Here is a 19591-nt window from a genome sequence, read left to right on the forward strand (position 1 = left end):
ATCTAATTAAACAAATTTTTTTTTTACATTTACAACTCTGCATCTTTTTACTTAATATGTCCTGAGTGATTTTCTATGCATTACTCCCACCTCTCCACTGAAACTTCTCTTGGCAAGTTATTTATTGCTAAATCTAATGCATAATTAGTGATAACTATTGATTAGTCTCTTGAAACCCATACTTCCCTTGAAATCATACTATTTTGGCTTTTTTTTTCCTATTCTCTGGCTCCTCTCTCAGGCTACTTTGTATCACTTAATTGCTGGTTTTCCTTAAGGGTTATCTAGGGCTCCACATATTCTCCTTGAATGATCTCATCCAGTCCTTGGCTTTAGAATTGATATGCTCCCATGCTTGCTTCTAGACTCCAGCTGCTTACTGGATATGGTAAGATGTAGCTAAAACTCAAATTTAACTTTCCTCCCAAACCAGTTTTTTCTATGAATGCGTTGTTACACAAGCCAGAAACTTGGGAATAACAAAGATTTCTCTCTTCCCCACCCGACCGTATCCAGTTGGTTATCAAGCGTTGACAGATCTACCTTTTAAAATCTCTCCACTTCCCTCGACCCCCTTGCCTCTGCTATTGCCCAGCCACTTTCAGCTGTCTGATTCAGCCAGCTAAAAGCTATCGGCTTCTCAGCTTCTCTCCTTCCTCCAGTCAGACTCCCCTCTAGTCTGTTCATGTTATCACCAAAAATGCAAAATGCAGATCTCATCATGTTACTCCTCTGCTTGAAATCCTTCATTGACGTCCTAATGCCCTCACAATAGGGAAAAGCTTTCCCAAGGTTCTCCATGATCTCTTTCACCTTAGGACCTCCTGTCATATTCTCCTTTCAGGAACTTACTATCCCATTCCAAGTGTTTGTCTTCCTTTCTGCTGTCCCACCTTTCCCTTGACTCTTTTTCATTCTTTGGGACTCAAGCTTTCTCTGTCCTATCTCCTGTACCCTTGGATGCCTCTACTGTACTCCCATTGTACCCAGTAACAATCTTTCATAGCACTGTTACACTATGTATTTACTTGTTTTAGTGATCTCCCCTGCTAACCTAAGCTTCTTGGATGGCAGGGATCATATGTGTATTGCTTACCATTGTATCTATCCTTAGTGCCTAGTATAGTCTAACAAATAGTATTTATTCATATTTATGAAATTTATTCATTCATAGCCATTATAATATCCCTAATCATTATAACTTAAGCCATTAATGAGAACTCAATTTTTGATATTACAAGTAACACTGCAGGGAACAGTTTTGTGCTGAATTTTTTTTCTGAAGGCATATAAATGTCTCATTGAATACTAAATTTCATATGTAAATACTTGTACATGTATATCTCTCAGGTTTTGATTATATTCTGTTAGTGTCCACCCTTTCACCTTCATCACACATCACACTTTTCAAAAAGTTCCTTTTAATGTTCAGATAAAATTTTTTTAGGAGAAATATGTATTAATTAGAAGAATGTCAGTTGCACAGGACAATAATGTTGTAATTTTAGTGGCTAATACAGTAACTCATCTGAGCTAAGTCACAGGATGAAAATTAATGTTTCTAGGAATTCCCTGCTTTTGTACAAATTCAGAGAACCAACATACACAATAAAATCTGTTGCTTTTAAAAAGTAGTCATATAAAAAATTCAAATGAATTTTCATAATTTAGCCACATGAGGGCAGTAGAAATACAGATTCAAATTTCCATTCAGTTTTTCTTCAGATTTCAGGTAAGTAATTTCAGGCTTTTCCAGTGCTGAAAATAGTCTGCTAACTAAAATATTTTTTAACTCTTCCCTTAGCAAATTTATCTAGAATTTTTTCTTTAAGTGATAGTATGATTAACACTTAAGATTGATTGCCTAAGATTTTCCTTAATTTTCATCCTATTTTGAGAATTATGTACTTGTAGCTAGGTTTTCTTAAATTGTCTGGAGAAAAATGTGAGGGGGGAAAAATGACTTTTCATGGTTTGTCTAAATGTTTTGTTTTAAAGGGCTCTCTAAATACATACAGATTCTGCGATAATGTGTGGACTTTTGTATTGAATGATGTTGAATTCAGAGAGGTGACAGAACTTATTAAAGTGGATAAAGTGAAAATTGTAGCCTGTGATGGTAAAAGTAAGTGTTTGCCCTTATTACTGTGAAAGCAAAGATACTTGAAATCTTGTTTTCATGAGTCTTTAAAAAATTTTCATATGAAATTAAGGGAGAAAATGCCCAGTGATCCACTCCCAGATAGAGACCAGGCTTCTTTCTCAGCTAGATTCTGGATTCCAGATCTCACATAGTCCTCTTACTAACTTCAGGTATAAACATTTCATATGACACATAGACTACTTCCACAGGTTGACTTTGTGTGCGGGGGCAGGGGGGAAGCATATTGATAAGCTTTTCTTCCCTATTTCAGTTGCAGATTTGAAGTGTTTCTAAAGCTTTTCTTTTTCTTTAAGGAAGTGTTTAATTTCAGCAATTTATCCAATGGTTTCTGTTTTGTTGGATACCTATACATTTTATATTTTAAAAATGATTATTTAAAAGACTTTAAATAACCATAAGAGCCTTATCAGTCATAATGGTAAATATCTAGTTCTCTGGTCTGTTACATGCAGATATTTTTACAGCAGACCTAGGAACTTCTTCAGGTCCTTAAATGTTTCAAAACCTATACATCTCTGCTTTCTGTTTCATGAATATTTTCTTTTTGCTAATTGAATTTTAAATATATAAATTGTATTTGAAATATACTTACTTTTATTTTGTAATCTGAACAGTTTGTGTTTAAAGCAGCTATTCCTGAAATGAAATAGAGAATACTGTCACTTTCCAAGAAGGGGAATTTTGAAAAACAAGAGAAATGTAGAAAGCAGTACCCTACGTTTCTCAGGTTGTAGGTTAGGTTTTTATGTTTTGGGTTTCAAAGAAATGCCCTATCACTGAAAAGATATAAAGACAGAAAACCACACAGAAGAAAAATGTCATTTGTAACATCATCTGGAGATAACATATCACTTAATATTTTAATGTATAACCTTCTAGTCTTTATTTCTACATATCTTTACAGTAATATATGTATGCATGTACTCATTTGCAAATATATCATTTTCCACACATAAGTCATTAACTGTTCTCTTAAACCTGATTTTTGATAGCTGCCTAAAATTATATACCTTTATCCCTTTTTAAAGAAATCATCTCCAGATGTCAGAGTGTCTGAAACTAGTAATGTTACAGTGGTTCATACATTTCGGAAGGTTAACTAGGGATAACCATTCTAAGAACTTTAAGATGACTTTTTTATATAACTACCAAATAACTTTGTTCTTTGCTGTAACAACAAAAAAAATCTATGTTTATAATTTTATAGTTCCTGGATAACATTTCTGTATGTCAGATAATGTATACTTTTTTTCATGTTTTTCTTATAATTTAGGCTAATAGTACCCTTATAACCCTTAGGTTTTCATATTTTTACTAGACTAAAGAATTTGAGCATTGATGTATAATTTCTAGACCACTATCAAAATGAGTTAATGCTATGGATCAGTACTGTTCATAAAACTTGCATGCTGATGGAAATGTTTCCTGTCTGTACTCTCCAATAGCCACATCTGACTGTTAAGCACTTGAAATGGATTAGGGCAACTGAGAAGTTTAATGTTTTAATTTTTATTTAATTTTCTTAACTTTAAATAGCCACATGTGGTTAGCCAGTAGCTACCACATTGGACAGCACAGATGTAGACTAGTAGAGTGTCAATCAATCATTTGAAACATAGCTAAGAACCAAAAAGTCAGTGAAGGCCCCTGAGCAAACTTAATAAAATCGAAGAGTCCATGTAAACATATGTATTTTCCTTATAGGTAGTCCTTAGAGTGTATTTCTCTTGCTTCTTAAAGATATAAGATTATCTGTTTTTTTTTCAAACTTCAGTGTATATAAAATACAAATCAGCCTTACCTACTGCAGTGGCTTCTGAGGAACTTGCCCCACTTACAGCACAGTACAGTAATTGTTCTTCAAAGAAAAGACTGTTGAGTATTCAAGGAAAGCTAAGATTGTGTTCCATGCACTCTGTGTCAGCAGAAAATAATACAATCAATCATTAAAATATAAATAGTCGTGGCATTTAGAGGTAGAAGCTTAAGTAATAATTAATACCATTCCTTAGTAACCAGATAAATGCAGTACTACTGTGAAATAAGCCCATTTCTTCTAAAAGCCAGCTTTCTGAAATAAAGTTCAATTCCAAATAGAGAAGCAGAGGAAGTGATTGATAGTGGCTAGAATTTGGGTCTTTTTCTTGCCAGGAATTAAAACAATTCTGTGTTATAGTCCTCTGCAGTTTTAAATTTTTGGACAGTAGAGAACTTGAAAAAAAGTATAGCAGCTATATGAACCAAATATAGTATAACTTGATTTTTCTTAACATAAATATGGAGACTAAGTGTTAACTTTCCTTTTAAGGCAGAGGTAAAAAGACATTTACATGCACAAGATATTACTGTGGTCAGCTTTTCCTTTCCACCCTTGTCTCCCCTTCTTCACCACTGTTAGTTCCTGTTTTACTTTTGAAAGAAAGATTTTCTCAACATATTTAAGTTGCTGCTTGAATTTACTGTTTCTCTCCTCTGTTTCCTAGATACTGGCTCCAATACTACAGAATGAATAGGAAAAAAATGGCTTTTTAATGCCATCCTGTTATTGTTCATCACTTTTTGAAGAGAAGCATAGAAGAGACTTTTTTTTAATTTATTCTAGCATTGCAGAAATGACTACACTGTGCCGTACTATCAGAGAATTCCAGTAGAAAGAAGCTTATACTTCTGTACCTTGTTAAATTACCTTGTTATACAGCATGAAGAAACAGAACTTTTTTTTAATGACAAATCAAACATTGTGGCCTTCCTAAGACCATTCTTTAATAAATTCATTTTAAAACTCAACGTGAGTAATAACTGCTAGAGCTACTAAGCAATATGGAGATATTAGATAAGGATTTTGAAAGAGCACCGTGTTCCTTGCAAAGGAAATTAGAAAATGCATTCATTTCAGTAAAGTTAGTTTTTATCAATTGTTTGTTAGTTTAGCTGATGAAAGCATTAGCAGGGGCAAGACCAAAATTCCAGACTGGAACTTTCCATACAAAAAAAATTTTTTAAGTACAAAACCAAGGGTAATTATTGGTGTGCAAAATCTAAGTAGAACTCAACTAGGAAAAATTAAACAACAAAATAGTCTTTACATGTAAATTATTTCTTAAATTGTCCATATCAGTCAGGTTTCATTTTTAGAATATTCTACATCTTACCAGTTATTAGACTTTCAATAAAAAGTCCTATTAAATGTATCCCATATCTTTGTGTACTTGAAGGAAAAAGTTTTTTGTCAATCTAGGAATATATGATGAAGAAAGTGGCATTTCTAAAATGTCACAGAGGGAGAATGTTTATCATTTAGTAGAAGTAGGCTTTTACAGCCCCATCCTGTGGTCATTCCCAGTTCCACCCTTTTCAATGTGAAGCCGTCCTTTCACTCTCACTCTGCTGAGAGATAATAGAGTTGGCAGTAATCGTCAGCAAAATAGCTTTTCATAAACCTATTAAAGTACTAAAAAAGATCTTTATATTGCACACTGTCCCCCTATTTTTTAGTTGTAGAAGTATGTTATATAATAGGTTTCATCATTTCTAAGTAATCAGTGCTCAGGTCTGATCTATGTAAGATAATGGCCAACATCACTAACTTCATTATCAGTACTGTGTTACATATATTCTTCTAGATAATCCTCACAACAGCCCTGGAAAAACTTTGTTCCCCTTTTACAGATTTAGAAGCTTAATTACCAAAGGTTACATAATTAGGATTTTTCTTAATTGCAGTGAGTCAAGATCAATACCTTTTTATTTTGGAGGTTCAACATAATGGTTAGGAGACAGGTTATGTTGATAGTAAACTTACAATGGTTGTAGAAATTTCTGTTTCTTAAAGAGTAAATTATGGTTTAAACTTTTTTCATGTTATTAACTGTCTCTGAGATATTAAGAAAAGTATAGGGCTGGAGGTGTATACTTTGGGGGATTTTAAATCCTATAAATGATGTCACTAGATTGTGCTTTCAAACATACAAAAGTAACGTTGACCTAGATGATGAGTTTCTTACAGGAAATGGTTGACTGCCATGACCTATTAATTGGAGTAATGCCTTCGTGCTCCTAGTATTACCTCAGCACGTCAGTGTAGTCCTTGATTCTTAAATTAAAACTAACTTTCATCCTTGTAGCCCATTCTGCACAATCTTTTCCAGTGTTCTTTTCCTGACCTTCCCTACCAATGAGCACATAATCTGCTCCAGTTCAATTTGAGAAAGAAACAAGTCAGATCTCAGATTTCTCTTTTGTCTTGGTTATGCTGTTTCCTTCATTTCTCATGACTTACCTTTCAGAATCAAGATCCTATCCATCATTCAAAACTTAAACCCACTTGTATCTGAGTACAACCCATATTGAGCTCTTCCCTTGTGAGCTCTTAACAAAGGAGTCATGAGAAAACACAGCAAAGGACAGGAAGAACTTACATCACTCTCAGTACTCACTCGTATTCATCCAGGTAACTGGTGTGGAATACCTAGGGTTTATAGTGTACCTAGGTGTAAATCCTAGGGATTATACCACATTCCACCAGTTGAAACCAATTCTTGTACTTAGGACAGCCACCACATACACACCTCTCTTTTCGCCTGGGCAGGAGTACAGAAGTCATAGCCTGACATTTCCGCCTCTCAGTTCTAATTAGTTGTATACACATGGCTAACATTTGCATAGTGATATAGGTGTTCTAATCTTTCCCACAGCAGTACTCAGACTTCACTGGAAATTACAGAAGAGACACGGCCAGAGCTTACACCACTTTAGTGTAAGCTCTCCCACCTGGCCACAGACTCAGTGATAATAAGCTTACTTGCCTGTTAATGTGGAAGAAGAAAAAAAGTCCATTAATTCATCTATTAGTAGAACTAAATAAAATCTGGGCTTTGTATGGTAACTTACAGTTAGTTGGTCCTGTCTCAATGTATTACTGAGTACTACTTTAACACCCAAATAGTGGACAAAGAATAGCTTCTTTGGGTCTAATGCCTGACTGGTCATTGTTTGGTTTGTTTATAGTGATCTGTCTTCAGCTGATGTTAAGGGGAAAAAAAGTATTTTTCTCTCTTGGTAGACATCAATCCTAGTGTCAAGGTACGTTATCGTCAGTTTTGAGTGGGTCATAGTTGAATCACTAATAGTAAAATATGTAAAATATGTACATATATTGGAATGTATGTGTGTGTTTTCACTCAACTGGAGAAGCAATTATTTGTAGCATAGTTATAAAATTTGGAATCAAACAAAACAATGCATGGTAAGGGAAAGTGCAAATTCTCCATAAGAATTTGCAACATTTGTTTTGTCGATCCATTCTAAAAATGCCCCCTAATTTGGTGAAAATTCATCTAGCTATTTTTTATATGCTGTAGTAATAATAGAATCTTAGTTTTCTAGTACATAGGTAGATAGAATGTGCTTGGGGTTTGGGGCAAGGCATTCTACCTTGTAAGAGGTATAAGAACTTTGCAACATACAGCAAAGGATTTAGCAGCGTTAGTTTAAGAGAGCATTTGTGCAAGAAAACTGTCAACAGTATTCTCTCGTGAATGTCCCAACTCTTATTCTCTGATACTTTCTTCCTCTGCTTTTACGCATTCTGTTTACCAAAGTGAGCCACAAAACACCTTGAATAGCCAAAGCAAGAACAAAGCTGAAGGCATCACGCTCCCTGCTTTCTGACTATTACAAATCTGTAGTAATCAAAACAGCATGATAATATTGGCATAAAAACAGACACATAGATCATTGGAACAGAACAGAGAGCCCAGAAATAAACCCACACATATATGGTCAATTAATTTATGACAAAGGAGGCAAGAATGTACAATGGGGAAAGGACAGTCTTGTGCATAAATGGTGTTGGGAAAACTGGACCACTCTCTTACACTACACACAAAAAATTAACCAAAATGGACTAAAGACTTGAACCTAAGACCTGAAGCCATAAAACTGGAAGAAAACATGTGTAAAGCTCCCTGACATCAGTCTTGGCCGTGATTTTTTTGTATTTGATACCAAAAGCGAAGGTAACAAAAGTAAAATTAAGTGGAACTACATCAAACTAAAAAGCTGCTCTGCACAGCAAAGGAAACCATCAATAAAATGAGCAGGCAGCCTACAGAATAGGAGAAAATATTTGCAAATTATATACCTGATAGATTTATATCCAAAATATAAAGAATTCAGACAATAGCCAAAAGACAATTCTGAATAGACATTTTCCCAAAGAAGACATAAGTACAGCCAACAGGTACATGAAACTATGCTCATCATTAACCAGGGAAATGCAAATCAAAACCACAGTAAGACATCACCTTACACCTGTTAGAATGGCTACTGTCAAAAAACAACAAACATTGGTGAAGATGTGGAGAAAAGGGAACCCTCGTGCACTGTTGGGAAGAATGTAAATTAGTGCAACCAGTATGGAAAAGTATGGAGAGTCCTCAGAAAATTAAAAATAAAACTTACCTTATGATCCAGCAATTCCACTTCTGGGTATTTATGTGAAGGGAATGAAATCACTATCTTGAAAAGGTCTGCATCTATGTTCAAAGCAGCATTATTTACAATAGCCAAGACAGGAAAATACGTGTCCATTGATGGATGAATGCATAAAGAAAATGTGTCATCTATGGCCCACAAGAACCAGATTATTCAGCCATTAAAAAAAGGAAATCCTGTCATTTGCAACAAAACAGATGGCTCCTGAGGGCATTATGCCAAGTGAAATAAGTTAGATATTGTATGACCTCATGTGGAATCTAAAATAAATTGCACTCATGGATACAGAGAACAGATTGGTTGTTGCCAGAGGCAGATGGTGACGGGGTGAGCAAAATGAGTGAAAGTGGTCATAAGATACAAACTTGCAGTTAAAATAAGTCCAGGGAATGTAATGTACAGCACAGTGACTATAGTTAACAATACTGTATTGTACACCACCAGTTTGAACTGTGCGAGTCCACTTACTTATACAGGGATTTTTTTTTAATAGTAAATACTACAATGCTACACAATCCACAGTAGGTTGAATCCACAAATGTGGAACCACAGATACAAAAGAACCACATATACAGAAGGCCAACTATAAGTTATACATGGATTCTCGACTGCAGAGGATCAGCAACCCTCATTGTTCAAGGGTCAACTGTGTATATTTAAAAGTCGCTGAGAGTAGATCTTAAAAGTTCTCATCATAAGAAAAAAGATTTCTAACTGTATGGTGATGGATATTAACATTATGGTAATCATTTTGCAGTATACATGTATATAAAATCACCATTTTGTACACCTAAAACTAATGTTATATGTCAATTTTAATCTCAATTTTTTTTTAAGTTCCCATCTTCAGAGACTTCTAGTCATTCCAGAATAACAAGGACAGGACGTGACTTCCTTCCATAAACAACTAGAAAAGTAGACAAAATATATGAAAGTGTTTTTCAGACATTGGAAAACAGGCAGCACAAGGCTGTAATCTCTGAGAAAGGGGGCAAAGAAATAGTTGAGGTCTACAACCTTCCATCTCACTGCATGGAGGCAATACCCAGACTATAGGAACTTCCCTGGTGGTTCAGTAGCTAAGACTGGGTCCCAGTACGGGGGGGGCCCAGGTTGAATCCCTGGTCAGGGAACTAGGTCCCACATGCCGCAACTAAGAGTTTGCATGCCACAGCTAAAGATCCCGCATGCTGCAACGAAGATCCTGCATGCCACAACTAAGACCTGAAGCAGCCAAATAAATATATATTTTTTTTTAAATACCCAGACTATAGACACAGGGAGAGGGGAACCTAAACAGAGCCTGACAACCTTGCTGAGTTGAGAAGACACTGAGATCAGAGAGGAAAACTGAGGTGATTGAAAGATGCAGCATTCTAGAAAGGAATCAAAACAGGGGTCCCCTAGAGTGTTTGCTGTGTACTTGGTTGCACATAAGTAGAATGACGCATTACAAAACCAAGCAAACAGTAGCTAGGGAGTTAGTTATAAACAGCAATTCCCAAAGCTCACATAGGGTGGGGAACCAGAGTAAACAGTTCTCAGTAGTCACCTAAGGCATCAAATAGAGTGAGACACCAGAGGGTCATGCCTCAGTAGTAGGCTAAAATGGAGTAAAAGCTACTCTAGCTTAGAACCACCCTAGCAAAGGTGAAAAACAGGATTTGAGGAAATCAAACTGATTAATAAATAATTGTCAAAATTATTTATATTTATATATATGGCATTTTTCACAGAATTAGAACAAAAAATTTAACAATTTGTGCAGAAACACAAAAGACCCCGAATAGCCAAAGCAATCTTGAGAAAGAAAAATGGAGCTGGGGGAATCAGGCTCCCCAACTTCAAACCATACTGCAAAACTACAGTAAACCAAGGCAGTATGGTACTGGCACAAAAACAGAAATATAGATCAATGCTACAGGACAATGCCCAGAGATAAACCCATGCACATGTGGTCACCTAATCTATGACAAAGGAGGCAAGAACATACAATGTAGAAAAGACAGCCTCTTCGATAAGTGGTGCTGGGAAAACTGGACAGCTACATGTAAAAATGAAATTAAAACACTACCTAACACCATACACAAAAATAAACTCCAGATGGATTAAAGACCTAAATGTAAGACTAGACAATCTAAAACTCTTAGAGGAAAACAGGAAAAATACTCTTTGACATAAACCACAGCAAGCTCTTTTTTTGACCCACCTCCTAGAATAATGAAAATAAAAACAAAAATAAACAAATGGGACCTAATTAAACTTAAAAGCTTTTGCACACGGGGCTTCCCTGGTGGCGCAGTGGTTGAGAGTCCGCCTGCCAATGCAGGGGACACGGGTTTGTGCCCCGATCCGGGAGAATCCCACATGATGCGGAGCGGCTGGGCCCGTGAGCCATGGCCGCTGAGCCTGCGTGTCCAGAGCCTGTGCTCCGCAACGGGAGAGGCCACAACACTGAGAGGCCCGCGTACAGCAAAGAAAAAAAAAAAGCTTTTGCACAGCAAAGGAAACCATAAACAAGACGAAAAGACAACCCTCAGAATGGGAGAAAATATTTGCAAATGAAGCAACAGACAAAAGACTAATCTCCAAAATACGCAAACAGCTCATGGAACTCAATATCACAAAAGCAAACAACCCAAGCCAAAAATGGGCAGAAGACCTAAATAGACATTTCTCCAAAGAAGACATACAGATGGCCAAGAGGCACATGAAAAGATGCTCAACATCACTAATTATTAGAGAAATGCAAATCAAAACTACAATGAGATATCAACTCACGTGAGTCAAAATGACCATCATCAAAAAATCTACAAACAATAAATGCCAGAGAGGGTGTGGAGAAAAGGGAACCGTTTTGTACTGTTGGTGGGAATGTAAATTGATACAGCTGCTATGGAGAACCTAAATGTCCAATGACAGATGAATGGATAAAGATGTGGTATGTATATACAATGGAATATTACTCGGCCATAAAAAGGAATGAAATTGGGTCATTTGTAGAGATGTGGATGGACCTAGAGTCTGTCATACAGAGTGAAGTGGGCCAGAAAGAAAAATGAATATCATATATTAATGCATATATGTGGAACCGAGAAAAATGGTACAAATGAACAGGGCAGGAATAGAGACGTAGATGTAGAGAATGGACATGTGAACACGAGGGGAAGAGCAGGGTGGGATGAATTGGGAGATTAGGATGGACATATATACACTACCATGAGTAAAACAGATAGCTAGTGGGAACAAGCTATAAAGCACAGGAAGCTCAGCTCGGTGCTCTGTGACGACCTAGATGGGTGGGATGCGGGGGTGGGGGGGTAGGAGGGAGGTCCAAGAGGGAGGGAATATAGGTATACATATAGCTGATTCACTGCATTGTACAGCAGAAACTAACACGACATTGTAAAGCAATTATACTCCAATTTAAAAATTATACAGCACAGAGACAAAAAGATGAGAAAATGAAGAGCCTCAGTGACGTGCGGGATTATATCAAGTGGAGATTTCTACATATTGTGTGCCAACCCCCCTCCCCCACCAAGAAGGAAAGGAACAATTTTTAGGAAATAGTCAAATGTTTCCAAATTTGATGAAAACGATAAATCAACAGAGAAAAGAAGCCTTAATAAACTCTAAACAGGATAACCACATACCTCATAATATCATTGCTAAAAACCAGTGATAAAGAGAAAATTTTTTTAAGTAATCAGAGGTAAGTCACTTTGTAACCACAGAGACAAAGATAAACTCATGGGTTTCTTGTTAAAAACTATGTACTTAGAAAACAATACAACAAAATCTTAGAAGTGCTTAAAAAGGGCCACCGCACGTCCATTAAAATGGCCACTATCAAAAACAGAAACACAAAATATGTGTTGGTGAGGATGTAGAGAACTTGGAACTTTTGTACACCGTTGGTGTGAATGTAAAATATTGCAGCTGCTATGGAAAACAGTATGGCAGTTCCTAAACAAGTTAAAAATAGAATTTTGATATAATCCAGCAACTCTACTTCTGCATTTATACCCCAAAGAATTGAAAGCAGAGACTCATAAATATTTGTTGTACACCCATGTTCATAGCAGCATTATTCACAATAGCCAAAAGGTGGAAGCAACCCAAGTGTCTATCAACAATTGAATGGATAAACAAAATTGTATATACGTATACAATGAAATATCATTCAGCCTTAAAAAGAAATCCTGACACATGCTAAAATGGATGGACCTTGAGGACATTATGCTAAGTGAAATAAGCCAGTCAAAAAAAGATAAATATTATATAATTCCACTTATATAGAGAGCAGTCATTTTTAGAGAAAGAAAGAATGGTGGTTGTCAGGCTGTGAGGGCTGGAGGATTGAGTTGTTTAATGGGTGTAAAGTTTTGGTTTTGCAAAATGAAAAAGTTCTGGAGGTTGGTTGCTCAAAATCATGAATGAACTGTACACGTAAAAATGATTAAGATGGTAAATTTTATGTCTATTTTACAACTGTTATTAAACTTATAAAAAATGCCGAGGGACAAATCTCTCCTCCCGGCCTATCACAGATCTGTTTGCTCTACTCAAGCCTCACCACTTCTAAGATTTCCTCACCATTCTGCTTCACAGGTCTTCTTAACCTCCCCTGAAATCCCAGACCACCATACACAGTGTTATGTAATCTACCTGTGTTGAAATTTAACCTGTAGGAGCCTTGAAAACGACTAAGTCTTCAGCTAGTTTGGGGGCCTCTCTAGTGCCTACTTTATTTTTTTAAAATAAATTTATTTATTATTTTTGGCTGTATTGAGTCTTTCGTTGCTGCGTGTGGGTTTTCTCTAGTTGCAACGAGCGGGGGCTACTCTTCGTTGCGGCTCTAGATGTGTGGGCTTCAGTAGTTGTGGCTCATGGGCTCTAGAGCCCAGGCTCAGTAGTTGTGATGCACAGGCTCAGCTGATCCGCGGCATGTGGGATCTTCCTGGACCAGGGCTTGAACCCATGTCCCCTGCATTGGCAGGCAGATTCTCAACCACTGCACCACCAGGGAAGCCTGTGCCTACTTTAGAGGAAATGTATCAGTCATTGTCCACTCGGAAAAAGAAACCACATTAAGTATTTCAAACGGAAGGAATTTAATACAAGGAGTTTGTTACATAGGTGTTCAAACAGCTTGAGCAACAGATGAAACGTAAGTGTGTCTAAAGAATAGGAACTGAGGAAGCAGCTAACATCCCTAGTGCTGGAGGAAGCAAAAAGGAAAACAGTATGACTTGGAGCTCCCAGTCACTATGCCACTGAGGCTACTACTGTTGAACCATGTGCCTGATCAGAAACTAATTGTCCTACACTAACCAGCCACAGCTGCCACTGCATCTACTGTCACTTCTGCTATCACTGCCGTTGCTTGTGACACTACCAGAATGTCTAAGAAACATAGTTTCTCCCTTCTTCTCACCTTCCAGTATCCCAGTAGTGCCTCTCAAAGGCAGAACTAAGCAGAAATCCAGCTGCAGGGAGTCTGGGAAAGGTAGCTTGTGGATCTCCTCCTGCCACAGCAGTTCAAAGGGAAATACAGAAGAGTTGATGCGGAGCTGAAAGAAAAGAGAATATCCAGCACCCTCCTTTGACTATTCAGCATATATTCCCATCCTTTTGCCTGTTTTGAGACTTACATACAACAACAAACTACCTCTTCTACAAAATATGCTTAATCTATCCCCTACAAGAAAGACACAAATTCCTACCACTATGAACATCTGCTAGAGCTGTTAATTCATTTCCTAGTTAATTCAACACACATACCCACTCCCCAGATATTTTGTACTGTTAAGACTAAATTATAAAAATGAGTCACCACTGAAACTTTTATATGTAACAACAGAAGAGAGAGGGAAATGATTAACATGTAATGTTTACACACACACACACACACACACACACACACACACGGAACAGACAGCATAGTCCTCATTTTTATAAATTAAATAGCCATCAGACTGATCTTTCTTTTCATAGCCCATATCTTTTTCCAGTTGCCTTCAGTCAGCACCTTAGCTGACTGGGGTTCTTTACCTGGTGGGGAGACCCTAAACTTCATTCCTGAAGTATTTAAGTTCTTAGTGAATTTTCCTTTAGTGAATTGCTATAGCCTTCCTTAACTTTTACAACTGAATTTGGGGGCACTAAGGAGGCACTCCAGAGAGTCACATTTTTTAGCTGCAGCCATATGTTCCTTGATAATTGGGATCAAGCACCCCAGTCAGTATAATAACCCCCTTCTTTTCCCATTGGTCCAGTGGCACAAGAACCCTAAATGCTCAAATGGGAGTCTCAATATCCAGTTCAGTGGGAGCATTGTTGGTTTCCTAGTGGATGTATTCTTCCTTTGGGACCCAATCAGCAGAACCCAAAATTGCAGGTACAGGAAGCAAAAATTCTTTGAGTGGGTTATTAGATGTAACATTGCCAAGTGTCATTCTCACTTACCCCCTTGATTCCTGGACCTTTTGATTCAATGACAACCCATTAGCAAAGAGCATCCCTAATGCCCAAATTGTGGTTTATAAATACCATTCACACTTTAAAAAAAAAAAAAACTATGAGAATGGCTGATTAAAGGTAAGGGATAGGAAATATAATAAGCTTCAAAAGTCTTCTTGTAACAGAAAATAAGGAAGTTAACCAAAATTACTGGAGTCATGTCACAAGGAAACAGGAACCATCTTTAAAGAGTTCTCACTAGTTTTCATATGCTGAATAATGGTCCCCAAAGGTATCAGGTCCTAATCCCTAGAATGTGTAAATGTTTCCTTATATAGTAAAAATTTTGCAAATGTTACTAAGGATCTTGAGATGGGGAAAGTATAGGATAATCAGGATAGGTCCTAAGTGTAATCACGTGTATTTTTATAAGAGAGATGCAGAAGGACATTAGACACGCAGGAGAAAAGAAAGCAATATGACCATGGAGGTAGAGATTAGAGTGATGTGGCTACAAGCCAAGGAATGCTGGCAACCACCAGAAGCTGGAAGAGACAAGGAACAGATTCTCCCCTAAAGCCTCCAAAGGGAGTGTGGCCACGCCAACACCTTGACTTGGCCCAGTGAAACTGATTTTGAACTTCTGGCATCCAGAACTGTGAAACAATAAGTTTCTATTGTTTTAAGCCACTATGTTTGTGATAATTTGGTACTGTAGCCATAGGAAAATACACTAGCCAAAGATGGAGCATTTTGAGCATCATCAAATAATTGCAGTGAATCACAGCACATAAAGTATGTGGTTGTTTTTTTTTTAACAATTCTTGAGTTCTAAATGAATACACATAAATGTTTGTCATTAGGTAACCAATTCATTGTTCTGAAAACTGGTAACGGGAAATAATTGTTCTTCAGAGTAGCAATACTGTTGATAAGGAAAAGTTCTGCTTTATAGAAAATTTTAAATAAAAAAGGATTTGTAGAATTAGGATACCACCATTTTGCAATTTGTTATGAAATATAAAGAACTAAACAATGATCATCAATGGCTACTAAAACGATTAGGTGAAAAGGTTATGGGAAATGTATAATCGGGCTGACAACTTCCAAACCCCACAGTTCAATCCCAACATTAAAAAAAGAAGAAAAAACAGACCAAACAGACATATGTACCTCCTGATGTGATGGAATAGGAAATACAAAATACCAAAATGAAATTTTCTTGACAAAAATTCAAACCTGAATCCCTTCAAGCTTCTAACTCTAAATACCAGTTTACAAGAAATACTGGGGACAAGAATATATTAAATAATATTGCTGAGATCCTATCAGCAGAATCTAAAATATGGGGAACTGTTGAGGAAAAAGACCGAGTTTATTCAACAAATAAACTGCCAATACAATAAAGGTAGAGGGTGGAATCTACAATTAAAAGAGATTTAAGAGATACATCAACCCAACGTGTCTTAATTCAAATAACCCACTGTAAAACATAATTATGACACAGTGGGGGAAATTTAAAAACATTTGGTATCATTAAATTAAGGAATTACTATTACTACTTTAGGTATGATATAGTTGGTTTTTTAAAATGTTTATTACTTATCTCAATTGTGATATACATACTAAAGAATAAATGAAGAGAAGAATGTATTTGGGCTTTACTTCAAAAGAGCCCAGTTGGGGTTGGAAAGTTAGGCCAAGGGTAGATAAAACAAGGTTGGTCAGGAGTTGATAATTTTTGAAACTGTATGATGGGTACTTGGGAGTTTCATTATGCTATTCTCTCTATTTATGTATATGCTTGAAGATTTCCATATTAAAGATTTCTTTTAAAAGTATCTTCTACAGGCCCTCATTGCTTACAGATAAAGTCCAAACTACTTGACAGAAGAAGAACACTAGGTTTTCTGTAATCTGGCCACCTTCTAGGCTCATCTTCACCTGCCCTCATTCCCAGCTACCTCCTCTTTACCTGTAAGGAACTACATTTATTTCCCTGAACATACCCTGTATTTTCATGCATTTGGTAATCCCATTTGCTTACCCGGAAAACCCTTCATTACTTTCATCATTTGGTGAACTACAAGACCTAGTTCAAGTGTCACTGTTTCTAAAAATCTTCAATAGACTCCTTGAAGTAGGATTAATCCCTCACTTCAAAGCAATCCCAACACATCATGGACATGACACTCCAGTACACCCCTTATATCATCCCATCATCATCCCCTCCCCTCCCCATGTTACTCAGATAAAATTCTATGGTCCATCATTATGATCACTCCCTTTAACATAACCTCAACTCCTTTGCCTCTCTCTCATACTTGCTAGGATAAATCACAAACCTGAGTAAATGCTACCCTCTGCCTAATGTATGCCTGTACTCTTGCAGCTGAATGTGAATGAATGGCTGATTTCTTTTCAAACTCACTTTCCCTAATGTCAGTGGGTTCTTAATACTGCCAGCCATCTTTTTTCCCCCTTAATCTGGCTGCTTTTCCAGTTTTCAATCTGAAACCATCATTTAATACATTTTCCTCTTTCTAAATCTCCAATATCTCTTCCCCCATACACATCTCATAAAATCATCTTTATTTCACTGAACAAAATAAAGGTAATCAGAAGAGAATTTCCAGGATAACCAAATGGCAATAAGCATATGAAAAGCTACTGGGTTGGCCAAAAATTTCGTTTGGGTTTTTTTCTGCCATTGTACAGAAAAAACCCGAAAGAACTTTTTGGCCAAACTGATACTTAACATCATCACTCATTAGGGAAATGCAAATTAAAACCACCATCTGATACCACCAACACCCACCAGAATGATTAAAATGACAGAGAAAGATTAATAATATTAGCAAGGAAGTGAAGCAAATGCAACTCTCACACCTTGCTGGTGAGAGTTAAATTGGTAGATCATGTTGTAAAAACTATATGACAGTATTTACTAAAGGTAAACATATGTATACCTTATGGCCCAGCAATTTCACTCCTACATACCTACTCAATTGAAATGTATGCATATGTTCCCTATAAAACATTTCAAGAGGTTCATAGAGCACAATTCATAATATATAGATAAAAGCTGAAAACAACCCAAATGTTCATCAGCAATAGAATAAAGTATGGTATATTCATATAGGGAATATTACACAGCAGTAAAAATCATTGAGCTATGGCTACACACAACAACCTAGGTGAATCTCAATGTTGAGTTTAAGGAGCGATAAACAAAAGAGAACACAGTATTTATAAAAAATTCAAAAACAGGCCAAAGAACCTTTGGTGTTGTTACTGAACGCAACTTGGGTCCACTCACCTGACACGCAGCTAAGCCAATCTAACACCAGGCTGTGATAAAGGAAAGTACTGCATTTATTTGCAGGGCGCCAAGCAAGGAGAATTAGCAGCTAATGCTCAAAAGACCCAAACTTCCCAATGGCTTTTGGTTTTTAAAGGCAACTTTAGGGGTGAGGGTTGCAGGATGCATGATCAGCTTGCGGACATTCTTCTGATTGGTTGGTGGTGAGGTAACAGGGTGAAGTTTCAGGAATATTAATCATTAATCTTCTGGTTCCTACCAGTCTGGGGTCTATGATCTTGTGATCCACATGTAGTCAACACCCTCCACCAGATGGGAGTCTTAGTTTCTGCAGAACAACTCAAAGATATGCATCAGACTGTTATCTATATCCCTTCAGGAGGAACTAGGAGTCCTCTGACTCTATTGTTCAAGCCCTTTGTTTCGCATTTTCTACTTCTCTAATCATTAATTTGAGTCTACTCTTTGAAACTTCAGGAAGGCCTAGGAAAGGAAAGCTTTTTCTACAAACCAGAACTAGAGACACAGAAGGGCTTGCACCCAGGAGGGCCCTGCAGGGTCCTGCTCAGTTTCAGTGGTGTATCACATTGATTGTTTTGCATATATTGAAGAATCCTTGCACCCCTGGGATAAATCCCACTTGATCATGGTGTATGATCCTTTTAATGTGTTGTTGGATTCTGTTTGCTAGTATTTTGTTGAGGATTTTTGTGTCTATGTTCATCAGTGATATTGGACTATAATTTTCTTTTTTTGTGTTATCTTCCTCTGGTTTTGCTACCAGGGTGATGGTGGCCTTGTAGAATGAGTTTGGGGGTGTTCCTCCCTCTGCAATTTTTTGGAAGAGTTTGAGGATAGGTGTTAACTCTTCTCTAAATGTTTGATAGAATTAGCCTGTGAAGCCATCTGGGCCTGGACTTTTGTTTGTTGGAAGATTTTTAATTACAGTTTCAATTTTATTACCTGTAATTTGTCTGTTTATATTTTCGAATTCTTCCTGGTTCAATCTTGGAAGGTTGTACTTTTCCAAGAATTTGTCCATTTCTTCCAGTTTGTCCATTTCATTGGCATATAGTGGCTTGTAGTAGTCTCTTATGATCCTTTGTATTTCTGTGGTATCCATTGTAACTTCTCATTTTTCATTT

General features: G+C 36.9%; 1 protein-coding gene across 2 annotated transcripts in view; it reads left to right on the forward strand.

Moving 5' to 3' along the window:
* Positions 1-5255, forward strand: part of GTF2A2 (general transcription factor IIA subunit 2) — a 30565-nt gene extending 25310 nt beyond the window's left edge. Inside the window, exons 5-6 of one of the 2 annotated variants that reach the window (XM_060095273.1) lie at positions 1999-2125; positions 4648-5255. In XM_060095273.1, coding sequence (XP_059951256.1) covers positions 1999-2125; positions 4648-4673 — 153 coding nt within the window. In that variant the 3' untranslated portion in view covers positions 4674-5255. The remainder of the gene's footprint in view (positions 1-1998; positions 2126-4647) is intronic. The other variant, XM_060095272.1, reaches the window with a different exon arrangement.
* The last annotated feature ends 14336 nt before the right edge of the window (positions 5256-19591 follow it).

The sequence above is a fragment of the Mesoplodon densirostris genome, chromosome 4 (genome assembly GCF_025265405.1).
Source record: "Mesoplodon densirostris isolate mMesDen1 chromosome 4, mMesDen1 primary haplotype, whole genome shotgun sequence".
NCBI lineage: Eukaryota > Metazoa > Chordata > Mammalia > Artiodactyla > Ziphiidae > Mesoplodon > Mesoplodon densirostris.